The 17,549-nt window shown below is 53.5% G+C and overlaps 1 protein-coding gene across 4 annotated transcripts in view; it reads left to right on the top strand.

Moving 5' to 3' along the window:
- LOC125318011 (tyrosine-protein kinase ZAP-70) overlaps positions 1-16,490 on the top strand; it is a 33,646-nt gene extending 17,156 nt beyond the window's left edge. For 2 of the 4 annotated variants that reach the window (XM_048288350.1, XM_048288348.1), the window contains 12 exons: positions 1,808-2,258; positions 4,885-5,045; positions 6,227-6,365; positions 7,906-7,984; positions 8,629-8,669; positions 9,814-9,862; positions 10,456-10,636; positions 11,910-12,116; positions 12,373-12,565; positions 13,598-13,738; positions 15,148-15,260; positions 15,700-16,490. In XM_048288350.1, coding sequence (XP_048144307.1) covers positions 1,857-2,258; positions 4,885-5,045; positions 6,227-6,365; positions 7,906-7,984; positions 8,629-8,669; positions 9,814-9,862; positions 10,456-10,636; positions 11,910-12,116; positions 12,373-12,565; positions 13,598-13,738; positions 15,148-15,260; positions 15,700-15,823 — 1,830 coding nt within the window. In that variant the 5' untranslated portion in view covers positions 1,808-1,856 and the 3' untranslated portion in view covers positions 15,824-16,490. The remainder of the gene's footprint in view (positions 1-1,807; positions 2,259-4,884; positions 5,046-6,226; positions 6,366-7,905; positions 7,985-8,628; positions 8,670-9,813; positions 9,863-10,455; positions 10,637-11,909; positions 12,117-12,372; positions 12,566-13,597; positions 13,739-15,147; positions 15,261-15,699) is intronic. The other 2 variants (XM_048288351.1, XM_048288352.1) reach the window with 2 other exon arrangements.
- The last annotated feature ends 1,059 nt before the right edge of the window (positions 16,491-17,549 follow it).

Genomic DNA, 17,549 nt, shown 5'->3' with positions numbered 1-17,549 from the left:
CAGCACAGAGATCCAGCCAAGCCCTTCCCAGCTCCAGTGATCCCAGGGGATGGCAGGAGGCAGCCCTGTGCTGCTGAGAGGGGTGAACCTGGCTGGGATGAGCCAGGGCAGGGCTGACCACCAGGGCAGAGCTGGCCACATGCCCAGGCACAGCTCTGGCCACTGCCTGGGAGCAGAGGCCACAGCAGTGGGCTCGGCCCATGGGGAAGTGACTTCTCCCACCATGTCCAGAAATGAGAGTCAGATTGGGAAGAATCAGGGCAAATACCCAGCATGCTGCCCCAAAATCTGATATTTTCTTCACTCCTCACATGAGTGACGCATTTGCAGGAGGTGCAGATGGAGAAAATCTCTCTGATCTTTTTGGGGTCATCATCTGCGAAGGAGCAGCCCCAAAGTTCAGGCTCCGGGGAACAAATGAGACCCTTTGGTTACGATAATTTTTCCATTGATTACAGCAAATTGGGCTCCGTCAACACCCTCTGGGTGGGATTTTAGATGATTCAAGATAGTGATACGAGCCCTGTACAGACACAAGCCCTAAAGCTCTTCGGCACCAGGGGCTCTGCAGGGACTTGGTCAACAAAGGGCCCTCTCTGCCAACGGGATCAGAGCATCAGGAACCAGCCAGAGCCAGGTATTGTGGGGAAAAATTCCATAGATTGTCTAAAAAACAATTCAAGGAAGGTTTCTTCTTGTTGTCGCTGACTGATGGTTGATGTCTGCCCAGAAGCACTTGGGTTTCTCTCCTTCCACTGTGCTTGGTGCAGCTGTTTATCTAAATGTTGTTTTAGACATTTCATATCCACTTCGTGTTTTACTCTTAATGCATTTAAGGTTTTGGCCTCCTAGAGCTCCATGGCAAAACTCATTTATTCAGAGAGGCCAAAGAATTTCCTTTGATTGTGAACAGGGCTGGAGAGAAAATGGTAGGAAGTCAAGGCTAAAAACGTCAGGATGGATTTAAGGAGCACATTTTTAATGGAGAAGGTAATTAACCACTGGAGGAATTTACTGTAGGATTTGGGCAATTCTCTATTGCTTATGATCTTTAAATCGGGATCAGGTGGATTCTCTATTCCTTGGGATCGATAAATCAAGATCATGTGGATTCTCTATGGCTTGGGATCTTCAAATCAAGATTGGATGGATTTTTATTTACACTTTCCAGCTCAGTCAGGGTGGGATGGAGGAATCACCGTGGGATGCTGTGATGTTTGGAATACACAGATAATCAGTAGAGGAACTTCTAGATGTAAGGAGCACATTTTTAATAGTGAAGGTAATTAACCACTGGAGGAATTCACTGTAGGATTCAGTGCATTCTCTATCGCTTGGGATCTTTAAATCAAGATGGGATGGATTTTTATTTGCACTTTCCAGCCCCAGTGAACTTGGATGGAGAGAAAATGGTAGGAAGTCAAGGCTAAACACATTGAGATGGATTTAAGGAGCACATTTTTAATAGCGAAGGTAATCAAGCACTGGAGGAACTCTCTGTAGGATCTGTGGCATTCTCTATTGCTTGGGATCTTGAAATGGAGATCGGGTGCATTCTCTATTCCTTGGGGTCTATAAATCAAGATTGAGTGGATTCTCTGGAGCTTGGGATCTTTAAAACAAGATCAGGTGGATTTTTATTTACCCTTTCCAGCTCCAGTTAGGGCGGGATAGCGGGATGTGGGATGCTGTGATGTTTGAAACAACCCCACAGAGAGCCAGCGGGAGAACCTCTAGACAGGAAAGTCTGAACCCCAACTAAACCATTTTACAAAACGATGCCTCAGGGACGAATCTTCCCTTCCAGGCTGAGCCCCAGCAGCGCGTGAGCCATCGCGGCGAGTACGGGCAGGGAGATGCCGGACGCCGCCGCCCACCTGCCCTTCTACTACGGCAGCATCGCGCGCTCGGAGGCCGAGGAGCACCTGAAGCTGGCGGGGATGGCGGACGGGCTGTTCCTGCTGCGGCAGTGCCTGCGCAGCCTGGGCGGCTACGTGCTGTCCATGGTGTGCGACCTGCAGTTCTACCACTACCCCATCGAGCGCCAGCTCAACGGCACCTACGCCATCCTGGGGGGCAAGGCCCACTGCGGCCCCGAGGAGCTCTGCGAGTTCTACTCCAAGGACGCCGACGGGCTCTGCTGCCCCCTGCGCAAGCCCTGCAACCGGCCCAGCGGGGTGGAGCCCCAGCCCGGCGTCTTTGACAGCATGAGGGACAACATGGTGCGGGAATACGTGCGGCAGACCTGGAAACTGGAGGTACTGGGCCTTTCCAGGGTTGGGGTGGGAAGCCGTGACCTCTCTGGCACTGTTGTGTCCCGCTTGTGGCATGGCAGAGCAAGGTCCCTCTCCTTGCAGGGTGCCGGCAATGAGAGGGGTCTGAATTCTGCTCTTTCCCAGTTTCTTCTTCAGAAACTGGTCCAAACATCTTCCCAAGCCTTCAGACCTGTCCTTGGAACAGCTGGAGCTCACTTTGCACGCCTTCCCCCAGGCGTCCTTCTCCTCTGCAGGCATGGGATGCTCCCTGCCTTAGACCAGAGCTCTGATCCCAAAACTTAACAGCCAACTTCAAACCCCAACAAACCCATCCCAAACCCCAGCAACCCCATCCCAAACTGCAACAGCCTGTCCCAAACCTCAACAAACCCATCCCAGAACTAAACCAACTCATCCCAAGACCCAGTGACTCATTCCAGAACTAAACAAGCCCATCCCAAACCCCAACAAACCCATCCCAAACCCCAACAAGCCCATCCCAAACCCCAACAAACCCATCCCAAATCCCAACAAACCCATCCCAATCTCCAACAAACCCATCCCAAACCCCAACCATGGAGCTCCAGAGGCACATAAAGACATGACCCCCATGCCATGGACATGTCCCTGGCACTGATGGTGGCAGATTCTCCATGGCAGATCCATCCCAATCCTGGTGCTAGTAATGCCAAGGTTGTGGCTTCCATCCCCATATGGGCCACTTTCTTAAGAATTGGACTTGATGATCCTTATGGGTCCCTTCCAACTCGGAATATTCTGATTTCTGGGAATAGCTCTCATGTGAGGCACCTGTGCCTCCAAGCCTTGTGCTGAAGATGAAATAAAATCAGACTTCTGCTCAGGTCTTTGCCACTCTTTGGAGTGCATTTTTTGCCTCTCTGGAGGGTTTTTTTTGGCCAGTGAAGGTTTTACCCATGAGAGCTAGGCAGGGGGTGCTGGATCAGGCCTGTGTGTTATTTAAATTTAAAAATAGCCACAACCAGGTTCCTGTGTTTTACTGCAGACTGGGATATCTACAATAGATGCATAAATCAAAACTCTAAATGACCCCACTGGAAGCCATGGAAGTCCCTTCTTTCTGCCTGTACCACCTTGGCTCCTCAGACACTTCCAGTGGTCATTTTGTTGTTTCGTTGGAAGGGGCTGCCCAGGGAAGTTCGGAGTGCCCATCCCTGGAGGTGCCCAAGGAAGGCCTGGATGTGGCACTCAGTGCTCTGGGCTGGTGACAGGGTGGGGATGGGGCACAGCTTGGACTCGATGACCTTGGAGAGCTTTTCTAACCTGAATCATTCTGGGATTCTATATTTTGTTTGAAGTCCTCAGAGAAATATGGCTCAGGCATTGTCCTTATGGAGCCTTTCTGCAGAAGCTCTCTAAATTCGGCCTATTTACACCAAATGTGTTTGACAGAATGAGGTATTTTATAGGGTGAACGAGGTGTTCTATAGGGTTTCTATAGCGCAATGAGGTGTTCTGGGCTAAAATGAGGCATTTTGTAGCAGAATTCTCTCCCAGAACCGGGGATTCTGTAGGGTTTCCCCCAGAGCAGATCTGTGGCCACCTGCAGATAACACAAAGGACATCGCCACCTCCTGGCAAAGGGACAGTAACGGTTTAACACCGGAGTGAGCCCGGGGAAAGGAACTCAGGGTCTCTCCCTCGTGATTTCCAGACTGCACCGATCTTGCCAAGTCCTGGTGTCTGTGGGTAGTGAGCAGCCAGGAGGCAGGGGCACCAGAAAGGTTCTGCTCTAAAGAAAAGCATGGAGCCATGGAATATCCTGAGCTGGAAGGGACCCTCAGGGATCATCAGTGCAGCCCCTGGCCCTGCACAGACACCCCAACAACCCCAGCCTGGGCATCCCTGAGAGCGCTGTCCAAACGCTCCTGCAGCTCTGGCAGCCTCGGGGCCGGGCCCATTCCCTGGGGAGCCTGGGCAGTGCCCAGCAGCCTCGGGGGGAAGAACCTTTCCCTGAGCTCCATGCCCAGCCCTGACCCAGCTCCAGCCGTTCCCTGGGCTCCTGTCCCTGTCCCAGAGCAGAGCTCAGCCCCTGCCCCTCCGCCTCCCCTCGGGAGGAGCTGCAGCCCCCAGGAGCCTCCCCTCAGTCTCCTCTGCTGCAGCTGAACGAGCCAAGTGCCCTCAGCCGCTCCTCAGACCCTTCCCCAGCTCCGTGTCCCTCCTTTGGACACTCTCCAACAGCTTTGGACCCTTCTGATCTTGTGGTGCCCAGAGTGCCCCCAGCGCTGGAGGTGAGGCTGCCCCAGTGCAGAGCAGAGCGGGACAATCCCTGCCTGGCCTGGTGCCCCCCAGGACATGGAGGCCCTTTGGGCTGCCAGGACACACCGGGGACTCAGATCCAACTTGGACCGACTAGGAACATGAGGCTGAAGGACACCCCACAAGCCTGACATGAATCTTCCTCACATGAATGTGGTGCCTTCTCTCTTCCCTCTCCAAAGTCAAAGGGCTTCAGCTGGACTCAAGGCTGGATTCAAGGCCCTTTAATTACGAGACCTTCCAAGTTTCCTGTCTGCCCCACACGAGCTGTGCTGAAGCCATCAGCGGTGCAGCAGGATGAAGGGAGGTCTCTTTTCCTGCTCTTTCCCAGGGGGATGCCCTGGAACAGGCCATCATCAGCCAGGCTCCACAGGTGGAGAAGCTGGTGGCCACCACAGCCCATGAGAGGATGCCCTGGTACCACGGCAACATCAGCCGGGAGGAAGCGGAACGGAGGCTCTACTCGGGGGCACAGCCTGATGGGAAATTCCTGTGAGTATCCAAACCCCTGGAAGATTTGGGATCCCTGGATTTTTTACCATTTCCCACCCCCACTGCCCTGCTGTTACTGGTTTCACACGGCAGAGGAGGATTAGCTGCAGGTGCTCAGAGTGGTTACAGATGTTTCAAAGATGGGCTGAGCCCCAAATATGTTCTTGTCCATTGTCTGCCCCCCATGAAGAGCCAATCTGGAGTTTCATTTGTTTCTCACATTTAAATCTCTCTGTGAAGTGTGGTCGTTGCTGTACAGGATGATGAGGGATGGAGGGTTCAGTGGGGGAAGGTATTAAACACAGACACACTGGCAATGTAAGGCCCAGAAAACAAAGGAGAAAGTTTTGTTCTGCATCTCTGCCCAGGTGAGACAGCCTTAATTTAATTTAATTATCTCCTGGATGAGTTAGGGAAAGAAAGAATTAGCTGGAGAACAGCTCTTCAGGAGCTGGAGTGATAAGACAAGGGGGAATGGGTTGAAACTAAGAGTAGGGTTAGATGGGATCTTGGGAAGGAATTGTTCCCTGGGAGGGTGGGCAGGCCCTGGCCCAGGGTGCCCAGAGCAGCTGGGGCTGCCCCTGGATCCCTGGCAGTGTCCAGAGCCCCAGTGGACGGGGCTCGGAGCAGCCTGGGACAGTGGAAGGAACTGGAACACTGGGTGTTCTTGAAGGTCTTCTCCAACCCAAACAATTTTGAGATTCTCTGGTTCTATGAGAAGGGCGAAAACCTGGAGGTGAAGGGTCCCTCCTCAGCCTTTTCAGAGCAGGGCTGGAATCAGCTGGAGAGGGTGCAGGAGACCGGCAGAGCCTGCAGGTGAAGATCCCTCCTCAGCCTCTTCAGAGGGTTTTGAGATGGTGACAATTCCAATGAACCCGGCCTTAAACTTTTGCTCAGATCTTCCTTGATCTTTGGAGTGGAGTTTAGGCCTCTCTGGGGGTTTTTGCCTTAATGGAGGGGTTTTTTTTACCTGAGGTAGCAGGTACTGGATCAGGCCTGTTATTTAAATTTAAAAATAGCTCCAGGCAGGCTCCTGCATTCTATTTTGGACTGGAACATATAGAATTGATGCATTTTATACAGGGACACCTCTGCCCACCCACCACTGACACCGTGACACTCCTCAGCGTAAAACCAAGAGCTGCTTTTAACAATTCATTAATAATTTTCCTTCCTGCCAGGCTGAGAGAAAAGAAGGAGAACCGTGCCTATGCCCTGTCCCTCGTCTATGGCAAGACTGTGTATCACTACCGGGTGGATCACGATAAATCTGGGAAATATTCCATTCCTGAGGGCACCAAGTTCGACACGCTCTGGCAGGTACCGAGCTGGGTGTGCTTGGAAACTGAGGCACCTTTCCCTTGCTTTGAAGTGTTATCAGATCCCTCAAAACCATCAGGATAAATAAACCCCTCTAACACCATCTTTTTAGTGTCAGCAAGTCAGGAATTATTTTATTCCTGGCCAGGGTTTGTGTGTGCAGCCGACAAAATTCTGGCCTCCACGCAGACCCCAATCCAAAACTTTTGTCATTTATTTGTACATTTATATGTTTATACTTATTTATATGAACAAAGAAATTCATGTTCAGTGGTTCTAAATGCCATCATAACACCAAGGTTGTGGGTTTGATCCCCATTAATAATTAATAATCATCACAGTTGATCCCCATGGGCCCCTTCCAACTCAGAATATTCCGTGATTCTGTGCTAATTCTCTTACATTAGTTATTGTTCTATCCTCTATTTGGTTATTAATGTCTCTGCTTTTCTGCTAATTAGACCATATTTTTAAATCTTTTTAGTCTTTTTTTCTCCAGCAGGAACTTTCCAATGCCTGAACTGAACCTTTTTCAGTCTCTTTTTTTTCTTCTGGTTCCTCCAAAGTCTCCTTGTGGTCCATAAATTCTGCGTTCCAGATGTCCAGCCTCAATCCATCTTCCCCTCCCAGGTTTTGTTCATTGGAGTAGATCAGCATTAGTTTACCAAAACTTCAAATTCCAGTAATTTTCCCAAGCTGTGCTCCTGCAGAAGTAGCTCATGACAACCTTGCTCCATGCTGGCTGAGAGTAATTGAAGAATAACACACTATTTGTAATTAATACTTCTATTGGTTGGGATTAATTAATTAAAACAATTAATTTTAAAGTTAAACCATGAATTAAAATTATCCAGGGAGTGGATGCCGGAACTCCCTCCTGGCCAGGGCTGTCTGAGGGACAGTAACCCCATTTTGCTGAATTTTCTGAATTCCCAGGGCTGTTTTCACTTGGAATCTTATTGAAAACAAAGATTTTGGGGGCGTTTTTATGGCAACAGAACCGTGCCAGGCTCCCGATTGCAGCTGAAATCTGAGCCAGCCAGGAGGGAAAGGGAAAGCCTGGTGTCCCTGGGGTCTGGTCCCAGGGCTGGGCTGGTTGTGCCCAGCCTCAGTCAAGCCTGGATCCAGTGGTGCTGCCGTGAAAAACTGCCTGGGATCCACGGAACAAACCCTGGAGTTCCTCTGGGAAAGGATGAGCTTTCTCTCAGGATTTATCCCACACACCAGGGCCTAAAACCCTTTCTGGCTGGGACAGCAATAACATTGCACTGAACATGCCCTACTCGTGCTGGAGAATTTGTCTTTCTTTGGGCCTTATCGAATTTCCCAAGTTCTTCCCAGCTCTGGCAGATATATCCAGGGCTGCGATCACACCCTGGGATGTCCCTGAGTGCACAGAGGACAGAAGCAGTCTGGTCCCTGCCTGCCATAAATCTGAGAGGAATCATTGCCCTAAGCCACAAAAGTTGCCTTCAATAGTAAAAAAAAGAGATGATTTTCTCCTCACAATAATCTCTTTTTCCTCCCACCCCTTTCCCAGTTGGTGGAGTACTTAAAACTCAAACCAGACGGGCTGATTTTCTACCTGAGGGAAGCCTGCCCCAACCCCAACATGCCAGGTGAGCTGACACCTCTCAGTGCCACCCCTGGCCTCGGTTTGCCACCCACTGGTGCCAGCTGGAGCAGTGTCCGCCCAAATTTCCCTTCCTGTGCCCAGCCTTGCTGGGGAGGGGGCAGTGAGGGCTCTGCTCCTCTGGCAAACTGGGCCAGTGTCCCGTGGTGGTGTCACTGCCCAGGCCTGAGAGCAGGAGCAGGTGGGGGGAGTCAGTGGCCAAAGGGATTTGGTGCCCCACAGACAGGTTCTGAGCGTGACCTGATTTTTAGGCAGCAGGAAAATCCGTGTCCTGGAAGGCTGGGCTCTGCTGGCTCTCTGAACACTCAAAACCAGCGGGTACTTTGGGTCCACGTGTCACAAATGTCACTTCAGAGCCTGCCCTGTCCTGGGGCACAGCTCAGCCGGTCTCTGCCCCAGTGGTGGCACTTTCCCTGAGAAAATTTGGGAATAACAGCCACATCCAGACACGTTTCCACACCTTTCTAGGCTAAAGCTGTGGAAACTTTCCTTTGGGGGGTGGAGGGGCTGTGATCAGACCCAGGCACCTTCAAGGACTGGCCCCTGCTCAGACCCTGCTTGGGGCAAACTCTTGATAACAAACTCCTGATAACAAACTCCTGATAACAAATCCTCTCTCCTGATTTGCAGCCTCTGCAGCACCAGCTCCACCCACCCACCCCTCCGTGAGCGTAAGTTTGGGGAGGCTCTGTTTTATTGGGACCTCAGTGGTTTTAATGTTGCTGCATTTCAAGCTTGGCTGATCAAACCCTTCTCTTCAAACCCTGCTTTTGTCTAAGAGCTCAGGAGCTGCACTGGATATGAAGCCCAGCTGGGACGTTGTTCCCTTTCCAGCTTGGATGGGGATGGGGAATAGCTGGGCACAGAGAGAGCTGAGAAGGGTTTCCATTCATCCTGAACTCCTTGCAACATGTGGGCCTGTCCTTGGGGAGCTCCATTCCTCCCCTGCTCGCCAGGCAGGAGCGAGGAAGCCATGCTGGGATTCTGGGAATGCTCAGCCCTGCTGCTCCCGCTGGCCCCTGGCCAGGGCTTTGTGCTCCCTCTGCCCTGGGGAATGTCTGCGCTCAGTCCCCGAGTGCTGAGCTGTGCTGAAACCAGCGGGTCTGGGGATCCCAGCGGGGGCTGAGTGAGGCCTGGGGGCTCACCCAGCACCTCAGGGTGCTTTCACAACCCACAGTGGCCTCCAGGCTGCTGGGCACTGCCCAGGCTCCCCAGGGAATGGGCCCGGCCCCGAGGCTGCCAGAGCTGCAGGAGCGTTTGGACAGCGCTCTCAGGGATGCCCAGGCTGGGGTTGTTGGGGTGTCTGTGCAGGGCCAGGGGCTGCACTGATGATCCCTGAGGGTCTCTTCCAGCTCAGGATATTCCGGGATTCTGTGACCCTGGTATTCCAAGCTGTGCCACTCTGTGGCTCTCTGCTCTGGGGACAGTGGCTGCACACTGTCACTGTGTGCTCACAAGGTCGCTCTTGCCGTGCTGGGTGTGGGCTGAGCTGCCTCCAGGCTTCCCTTCCCTTCCCGGCTCTCTGCGAACTGCGGAGTCCTGCCTGGGACGGGGGAAGCTGAGGGGACAGAGAGCTCCCAGGAGGAGGCTGCTGTGCTCAGGGTCCCTGGGTGCCCCCAGGGCCGGATCCCTGCTGTGCCCTGCCCTGCGGGAGCTGACTGGAACAGGAATGTTGGCTCCAGACCGCAGCTCAGGGCCTTTCAGCGGGGTCACCAGCCGGGGCTGTGTTGGGGTGTAATTTCTCTGTTCCCTTCCCCTCCATTTCCAACGGAAGCGATTTCTCCTTTATCCACTTTCTCCTCATTTCTTTTCCAGAGAAACCTGGGCTCTCTCAATGCAGACGGATACACCCCAGAGCCTGTCGGTGAGCACCTCCAGAGCCCCCTCCTCCTCACAGGGGACAGGACCGGGCATGTCCCAGGAGCCCGGGGGCTCCCTGGAGCCCTGCTAAGAATCCCCTTTCTTACAAAAGCACCCAGGAGCATCCCAGACATTTCGGGGTCCTGAGCCCACACCGGGCTCCCAGGAAATCAAGCCCTACCCCCATTCCTTGCCTTACCCAGGAAATGAAGCCCTGTCTTATCCCCATTTCCCACTCAATACTCAGCGTATCCATCTGTATTTCAGTGGGGTAAAGCCCTGGCTGGGGCTGGCAGGGTGGGTATGTGGAGTGGGAATGCTCAGTGATCCTCCAGGAGATGTGGAGTGGGAATGCTCCGTGATCCTCCAGGAGATGTGGAGTGGGAATGCTCAGGCCCCTCTCCCCATCCCAGCTCCTTCAGCAACCAGAACTGGGAGAGGCCCTGGGTTGTGAAAGGAAGGGAGATGCCCAGGAGGGATGAGAAATGCTGGAGGCGAAGGTGAATTGGCCAAAAGAGCAGAGAAACCCTTCCCAATCCGTGAGGGAGAGTGGGATGGGGAAGGGCCGGTTTCTAACCAAGTGTTCCTCTTGGGAAGGGGCAGGAAAATCCCGCCTGCTGCCCATGGACACCAGCGTCTACGAGAGCCCCTACAGTGACCCCGAGGAACTCAAGGACAAGAAGCTGTTCCTGAAGAGGGACCACCTGATGATCGATGAGGTGGAGCTGGGGGCAGGAAACTTTGGCTGCGTCAAGAAGGGAGTTTACAAAATGAGGAAGTGAGTGAGGATGCTGGGGAAGGGGGAGGAGAGGCACCCAGGCTGGCCTCGAGGTGTCCCCAGCTGTCCTGTTTGTCACTAGATGGGCCCCAAAGTGACAATGTAGTGGATGAGAAATGATCTGGAAGGTCAGGGATGATGGATGTGATGGTGGAGGCACTGCCCCTAGAAGTGTTCAGAAAACGAGCAGATTTTGTGGTGGGGTTCAGTGGGGATGGTGGTGTTCGAGCAGGGGTTGGACTTGATGATCCTGGGGATCTTTTCCAACCTTATCAATCCCATGATACTATGATATGATGCTGTGATTCCGTGGCTTTCCATGGATTTTCACTGACTGCTGCAGTGCCTTGGGTAACCTGCACCACACCCCCAGGCATGCAGCTGCCACTTCCAAAGGGACTTGCTGGGCTCCGAAGAACAACTCCACGTTCCTGAGGCCACCTCTGTCCGTGTCAGGCCAAAGCAGTGACACTGAGGAGTTGTGCCACCCTTGGCTCTGTTGCTGGTTGTCTGTGATGGTCTTTACCTACTTGTGCCTCAGTTTCCTCCTGGAAAAGTGGCACTGAGGACCTAGATCGCAGTGTGGGAGGGGAGGTGTCTCCAGATCAGGGATGGCAACTTCTGGCCTACACCCACAAGGGTGAGGTGACCTTTTCTCTCCATCCTGGGACACCAGAACGGCGCAGGGCTCTGCCAGAATAGGATGTTGAGAGGTCAAACGGTGTCACACGAGAAGGGATTTCCATTCCTGGTGATGCCTTTTCCTGGTCTTAAAATCAAGAGTCATACACAGTTAGAAGGGGAAAAGGGATTTTACCTTGGTATTTATTTTAAAGATCCTTAGGTGCACACGTCCAGGTCATGTGCATTGAAATGCACCCCGCCGAGTCTCTCCCCCAAAGATTGGGTATAACATTATAGGTTTTACTAATTAGCATATCTATCAAAAATTCCCAAATGAGAGGCTCAAGTGAGCCCTGCTCCCCAAGGAGCCTTCCCCTGGATGGTTCTATCTTGGTTTACAGGATGTGTTCTGGAGAGGACCTTGGGGTCTGGGACACACTGATCCCTGGCTACGAAGCTTCTAAAATGTTTAGTCTCTCAGCTTGACAAACAAGTCCAAGAATGTAGGCAAAAAGCACTGGGAATACAGAAGTTGTAAAAAGGTATAACGGGTATAAAAGAAAAGGCAAAAAAATCTTCATGGCATCACTGGCTGTGACCGCTGAATCCAGCTGTGCTCAGCCCATCCCACGGCTGTTCCCCTGTGCAGGAAGCAGATTGATGTGGCCATCAAGGTGCTGAAGAGCAACAACGAGAGGACAGTGAAGGATGAGATGATGAAGGAAGCACAGATCATGCACCAGCTGGACAACCCCTACATCGTGCGCATGATCGGGGTGTGCGAGGCCGAGTCGCTGATGCTCGTGATGGAGATGGCTTCTGGAGGGCCTCTCAACAGGTTCTTGGCTTCCAAGAAGTGAGTGTTGGATGAAATGTGGCTGATCAAAATCTACTTCAAAAGCTCACCCCTGTAGGAGCAGGGAACTCCTCCTCCACCCTTGTAGGAGCAGGAAAGTGGAAAAGAGCAGAAGGAGAAATCTTTTCATATGAGGGACCAGGGGCTGATGCTTCTGGAGCAGAGGTCTCCGTATTCATTCTCCCTCGCAGCTGGAAAAGTCAGAGGGGACCACAACAGGTCCTTTATTGCTGAATTCTCCTTCCACCTTCCCCAGGGATGAGATTACAATGAGCAACATCGTGGAGCTGATGCACCAGGTGTCCATGGGGATGAAGTACCTGGAGGAAAAGAACTTTGTCCACAGGGACCTGGCGGCCAGGAATGTCCTGCTGGTCAACCAGCACTACGCCAAGATCAGTGACTTCGGGCTCTCCAAGGCTCTGGGAGCCAATGACAGCTACTACAAGGTGGGTGTGAGCACAGCAAAGGGTCTGGGGCAGGAACCTCCTGGCTGGGAGGATGAGATCCCCAGAGACTTGAGGATCTGGGCTGCTCGTGGACCCCTCTGCACAGCATCAGGCTCTGCCTCACTGCTGTGACATTAAAGGGGCTTTGTAGAGCTCTGGTGATGAGGAGGATGCAGAGGCAGCCGGGGGGAGGGGGGTGGTGAGGGGCAGGGGGGTGAGAGGAGCCAGAGAAGAGAAGGGGATGAAGAGTGAGCCAGGGCTGATCTTCCCAGCAGTGCTCAGCTGAGGGAGAGACCCCACCTGGAATTCTGTGTCCAGCTCCAGGGCCCCCAGCACAAGAAGGATGAGGAACTGTTGGAATGAGTCCAGACAAGGCCACTAAATTGGTCACAGGGCTGGAGCCCCTCTGGAGCCAGGCTGGGAGAGCTGGGGGTGCTCACCTGGAGAGGAGAAGGCTCCAGGGAGAGCTCCGAGCCCCTTGCAGGGCCTAAAGGGGCTCCAGGAGAGCTGCAGAGGGACTGGGGACAAGGCATGGAGGGACAGGACCCAGGGAATGGCTTCCCAGTGCCAGAGGGCAGGGCTGGATGGGATCTTGGGAAGGAATTGTTCCCTGGGAGGGTGGGCAGGCCCTGGCACAGGGTGCCCAGAGCAGCTGGGGCTGCCCCTGGATCCCTGGCAGTGCCCAAGGCCAGGCTGGACACTGGGGCTTGGAGCAGCCTGGGACAGTGGGAGGTGTCCCTGCCATGGCAGGGGATGGACTGGGATGGGATTTAAGGTCCCTCCAACCCAAACCATTCTGGGATTCCATGGTTTAAGTGAGCCCCGGGGGCGGGGGGCAGGAGGAGGGGGGGCACCGTGGGCATTCAGCACCTGCCCAACAGGACAGCAGGGCCTGGGCTGGGCTTTGGAATTCCCATTTTAGGTGATTTTTTCAGTGATGTGAGGTTTGACACAAACACTGAGCAGAATTCAGGCACAGCTCCCAGCACTCCATGCCTCAGGCTGGAAATGTCCCTCCTCACTTATCTGCAGGCCAGGACAGCAGGGAAGTGGCCCTTGAAGTGGTACGCCCCGGAGTGCATCCTCTTCCACACGTTCTCCAGCAAGAGCGACGTCTGGAGCTACGGTGTGACCATGTGGGAGGCCTTCAGCTACGGGCAGAAACCCTACAAGGTGAGGCAGAGCCCTACGAAGTGAAGCAGGAACCCTACAAGGTGAGGCAGAGCCCTACAAGGTAGAGGCAGGAGCCCTACAGGCTGAGGCAGGAGCCCTACAGGCTGAGGCAGGAGCCCTACAAGGTGAGGTAGAAATCCTACAAAGTGAGGCAGGGCCATACAAGGTGAGGCAGACAGAGCTGGCTCTGTCACCGATGGATGTCACACTTACAACAGGGACACTCTGGAACTCCAGTTCCTATTCCCTTGAGTGGGTGTTCCCACAGTTGGACACACAGGAAAGGAGACTTTGGGAAAGGCACAAAGCAGGTTGGATCCTGCAGCTTTGTGTTCGTTTTAAGAGAGAAGAAACAGAAAACAAACAGAATTGATTTGGGTTTGAATCAAAGCTGAGCTTCTTTTTGATCCTTCTGCTCACTTGAGAGAGAAAAAATCACTTCTCATCCACTGCTGGGCCTGTGCTTGGGTGGGGCCTGGAGGGTGGGGTGGGCAGGATGGGTGGGATGGGGTTGGCAGAATAGGAGGGATTGGGCGAGTAGGATGGGCAGGATGGGGTCTGCAGGGTGGGTGGGATGGGGTCTACAGTGGGTGGGATGGAATTGGCAGGATGGACAGGATGGAGTGTGCAGGATTTCTGGGAGTCTGGATGGGGTGGGATGGGATGGGATGGGATGGGATGGGATGGGATGGGATGGGATCTGCAGGCTGGATGGGATGGGTCAGCAGGGTGAGTGGGATGGGGTCAGCAGAACTGATGTGACGGAGTAACCAGGGTGGGTGGGATGGAGTGTGGAGGCTGTGCAGAAGGGGGTCTGCAGGATGGCTGGGATGGGGTCTGTGGGATGGGATCTGCAGGATGGGATCTGCAAGGTGGCTGGGATGGGGTCTGTAGGATGGGATCTGCAGAATGGGGTCTGCAGGATGGCTGGGATGGGGTCTGCGGGATGGGATCTGCAGGATGGGATCTGCAGGATGGGATCTGCAAGGTGGCTGGGATGGGGTCTGTGGGATGGGATCTGCAGAATGGGGTCTGCAGGATGGGTGGGATGGGGTCTGTGGGATGGGATCTGCAGGATGAGATCTGCAGGATGGGTGGGATGGGGTCTGTGGGATGGGATCTGCAGGATGGGATCTGCAGGATGGGTGGGATGGGGTCTGTGGGATGGGATCTGCAGAATGGGATCTGCAGGATGGGTGGGATGGGGTCTGTGGGATGGGATCTGCAGGGTGGCCTGGCCACAGCGTGGGACACCAGCTCTGGCTGCTGGGATGGGAGCAGTGACTCTGCCGGGTGCGGGGTGTGTGTGGGATCAAAGTTCCACCCCAGGCCCAGCTCTAAGCTGTCTCCTCTAACCCTGCTACCAGCTCTGAACGCATTCACCCCTTTCCCACTTGCTCCCATCCCAGAAAATGAAGGGCCCCGAGGTGATCAGCTTCATAGAGCAGGGCAAGCGCATGGACTGTCCCCAGCAGTGCCCGGCAGAGATGTACGCCCTGATGCAGCAGTGCTGGACGTACAGGTGAGGATCTCACCACGGTCCCAGCTCCATCAGAGTCACCAAACCCCAGCTTGGGATTGGAAATTTGGGTTGGAAGGGACCTTAAAGCCCATCCAGTGCCACCCCTTGCCATGGGCAGGGACACCTTCACCGCTGTCTGCATGGTGACAACAAAAAGCAGATGGTGTCTCCTGCCTTGGTTCATGATAATTCCCCTATCCATATTATCCATATCCCCTATATTTACTATCAGACCCCTCCAGCTACCTGTGCCAATCCTGGAAGATCCCCAAGGCTCTGTGTCTTTGACCCTCTCCATCCCAGAAAAGTCTCAGCTGCCTCCTGAGCCCTGGCACAGCCGGGCTGCTGCTCTCCCCCAGGCCCTCTGTGTGTCCCCTCATTGTATCAGGTCACTTTTGTCCTCTCTGATGACTTTATTTGTTCCTCTCTGCCCTTGCAGATGGGAAGAACGCCCAGGATTTGTGGCTGTGGAAAACATCATCCGCTCCTACTACTACAGCATTGCTGCCAAGCCCGAAAACGGGCCAGAGACAGCGGACAAGGCCAAAGCAGCTCTTCCTTGAGATTCCTTCTCCACTCCTCCACCTGCCCTGCACGGACCTGGAAAGGCTCTTTGTGAAGTTTTGCTTTAACCTCTCAAATGCTGGCTCTGTCCTCAGCAGCTGCAGAACTGAGGGCGTGGGGGACGTTGGTGTCCCCACAGACAGGGACACCCAGCTGTGCCTCCCAGCTCCTCCAGCCTCACCCAGCCCAGGAGTACAGGCAGTGTTAGAGCTCCTTCCCACCCAATTCCAAAGCTATCCCAGGACCTCAGAGCTTTGTGCCTCCCAGGCTCACCGAGGATGAACTGTGTTGGCTCCAGAAAATCTGGATTTTTCTTAACTAACAATCCTGTCCCAGGAAACCACCAGGTGCACGTTTCTGGTGGGGTTGGCACGGGGTGGGACACAGCACAGGGAGCCACCGAGTCCTTTTCCCCTCGGATTAGGGCAAGGAGCAGCTGGTTTGCTGCTGGGATGGGGAGGAGCAGTGGGACAGAGCTGGTTTGTCCCCCTGCACCCCTGGCCAGCACGGAGCAGGTGTCACCCAGCCCTCCAAGGTGGCTCCCAAACAATTCCAGGACCAATCCCTCAGCTCCTGGATCCCACCTGGCCCCTCTGTGCTGATGAAATGTTGTTTTTCAAGCTTAAAAACTGGTCACCCTATAAATAAACTATTCCATGTTCTGAACATCCCATGCCTCAGATCATTGAACTTGGAGAAATTCTGGCAACTGCTTCAGGCTGGCTGCCAAAAACCCCCAAACCCACTGGGGTAACAGAAACCTCCAACGCTGCATTTTTAGTGTCAGAAAATCGCTTCGTTCTCAGCTCTGGGTGGGGATGGGGCTGACAAAATCCCAGCCTCCACACAGCCCCCGATCCAAAATGTCCTCACCTTCTTATACATTTTTAGCAAACAGAGCAGTGAATGTTCATTGAGGCATAGCAAGGTTAGCTCAACAAAATTCACTGTTTTAGTCACTTTTCCAGGCTGTGTTCCCACAAAAGGAGCTTTGCTGTATGCTAAGAGTAATTTAAGAATAGCACCTTGTCGGTAATTAATATATTGGTTATGATTAATTAACTAAACCTTATTTTAAAAGCCTTATGATTTCCAACAGGCTGACAAGAAAATAATTGTGATTTCCCTCCACTTTAGGCCAGGATTTCCCTCCCTGATGCTCTCCTTGCCCAACCTGGCCACCTTTGGGCTGGTTTTACTGCAGAGCTGGTGGGTTTTTTGCAGGTTTTCTTGCAAAAAAAATTGCTCAGCTGGGTCTGCTGTGATCCCACCTGCCCCCAGTGCAGGGCATCGGCCGAGGTGGGGGCTGAGCTGCAGAGAACAGAGAGGCTGTGAAGGCTGGGGGAGCAGAGGAAGGAGGAGGTGGGAGCCCTGCGATGCAGTGAACACAAGAATTTATCTCTCACCATCTCCTGGTAGTTAAAGCCACAGAGCAGCTCCCCCTCAGCACCTTGTCCTGGGGTGAAACAAACAGCCTCAGGCCAGGGCAGAGGTCCAAAGCCTCGGTGAGGGGGGGATTTGGGCTGAAAACAAAGTTCTGGGGAGCATTCAGGTAATTAACATTATCAACATCTGAATTAAGCAGTCACAGAGCCCGGTTGGATGAAAAACAAGTCCTAAATTTCCTTGCTTAGGCTGAAGCCTCCAGTGACACCAACTCTCTCAAGCCCATCAACTTGTCCTGGATGTTGAACGCTGGATGTATTATCCCTCCCAGCAGAGAGG

This window comes from Corvus hawaiiensis, chromosome 28, assembly GCF_020740725.1.
Source record: "Corvus hawaiiensis isolate bCorHaw1 chromosome 28, bCorHaw1.pri.cur, whole genome shotgun sequence".
Taxonomy (NCBI): domain Eukaryota; kingdom Metazoa; phylum Chordata; class Aves; order Passeriformes; family Corvidae; genus Corvus; species Corvus hawaiiensis.
This window is presented reverse-complemented; position numbering and strand designations above follow the sequence as displayed.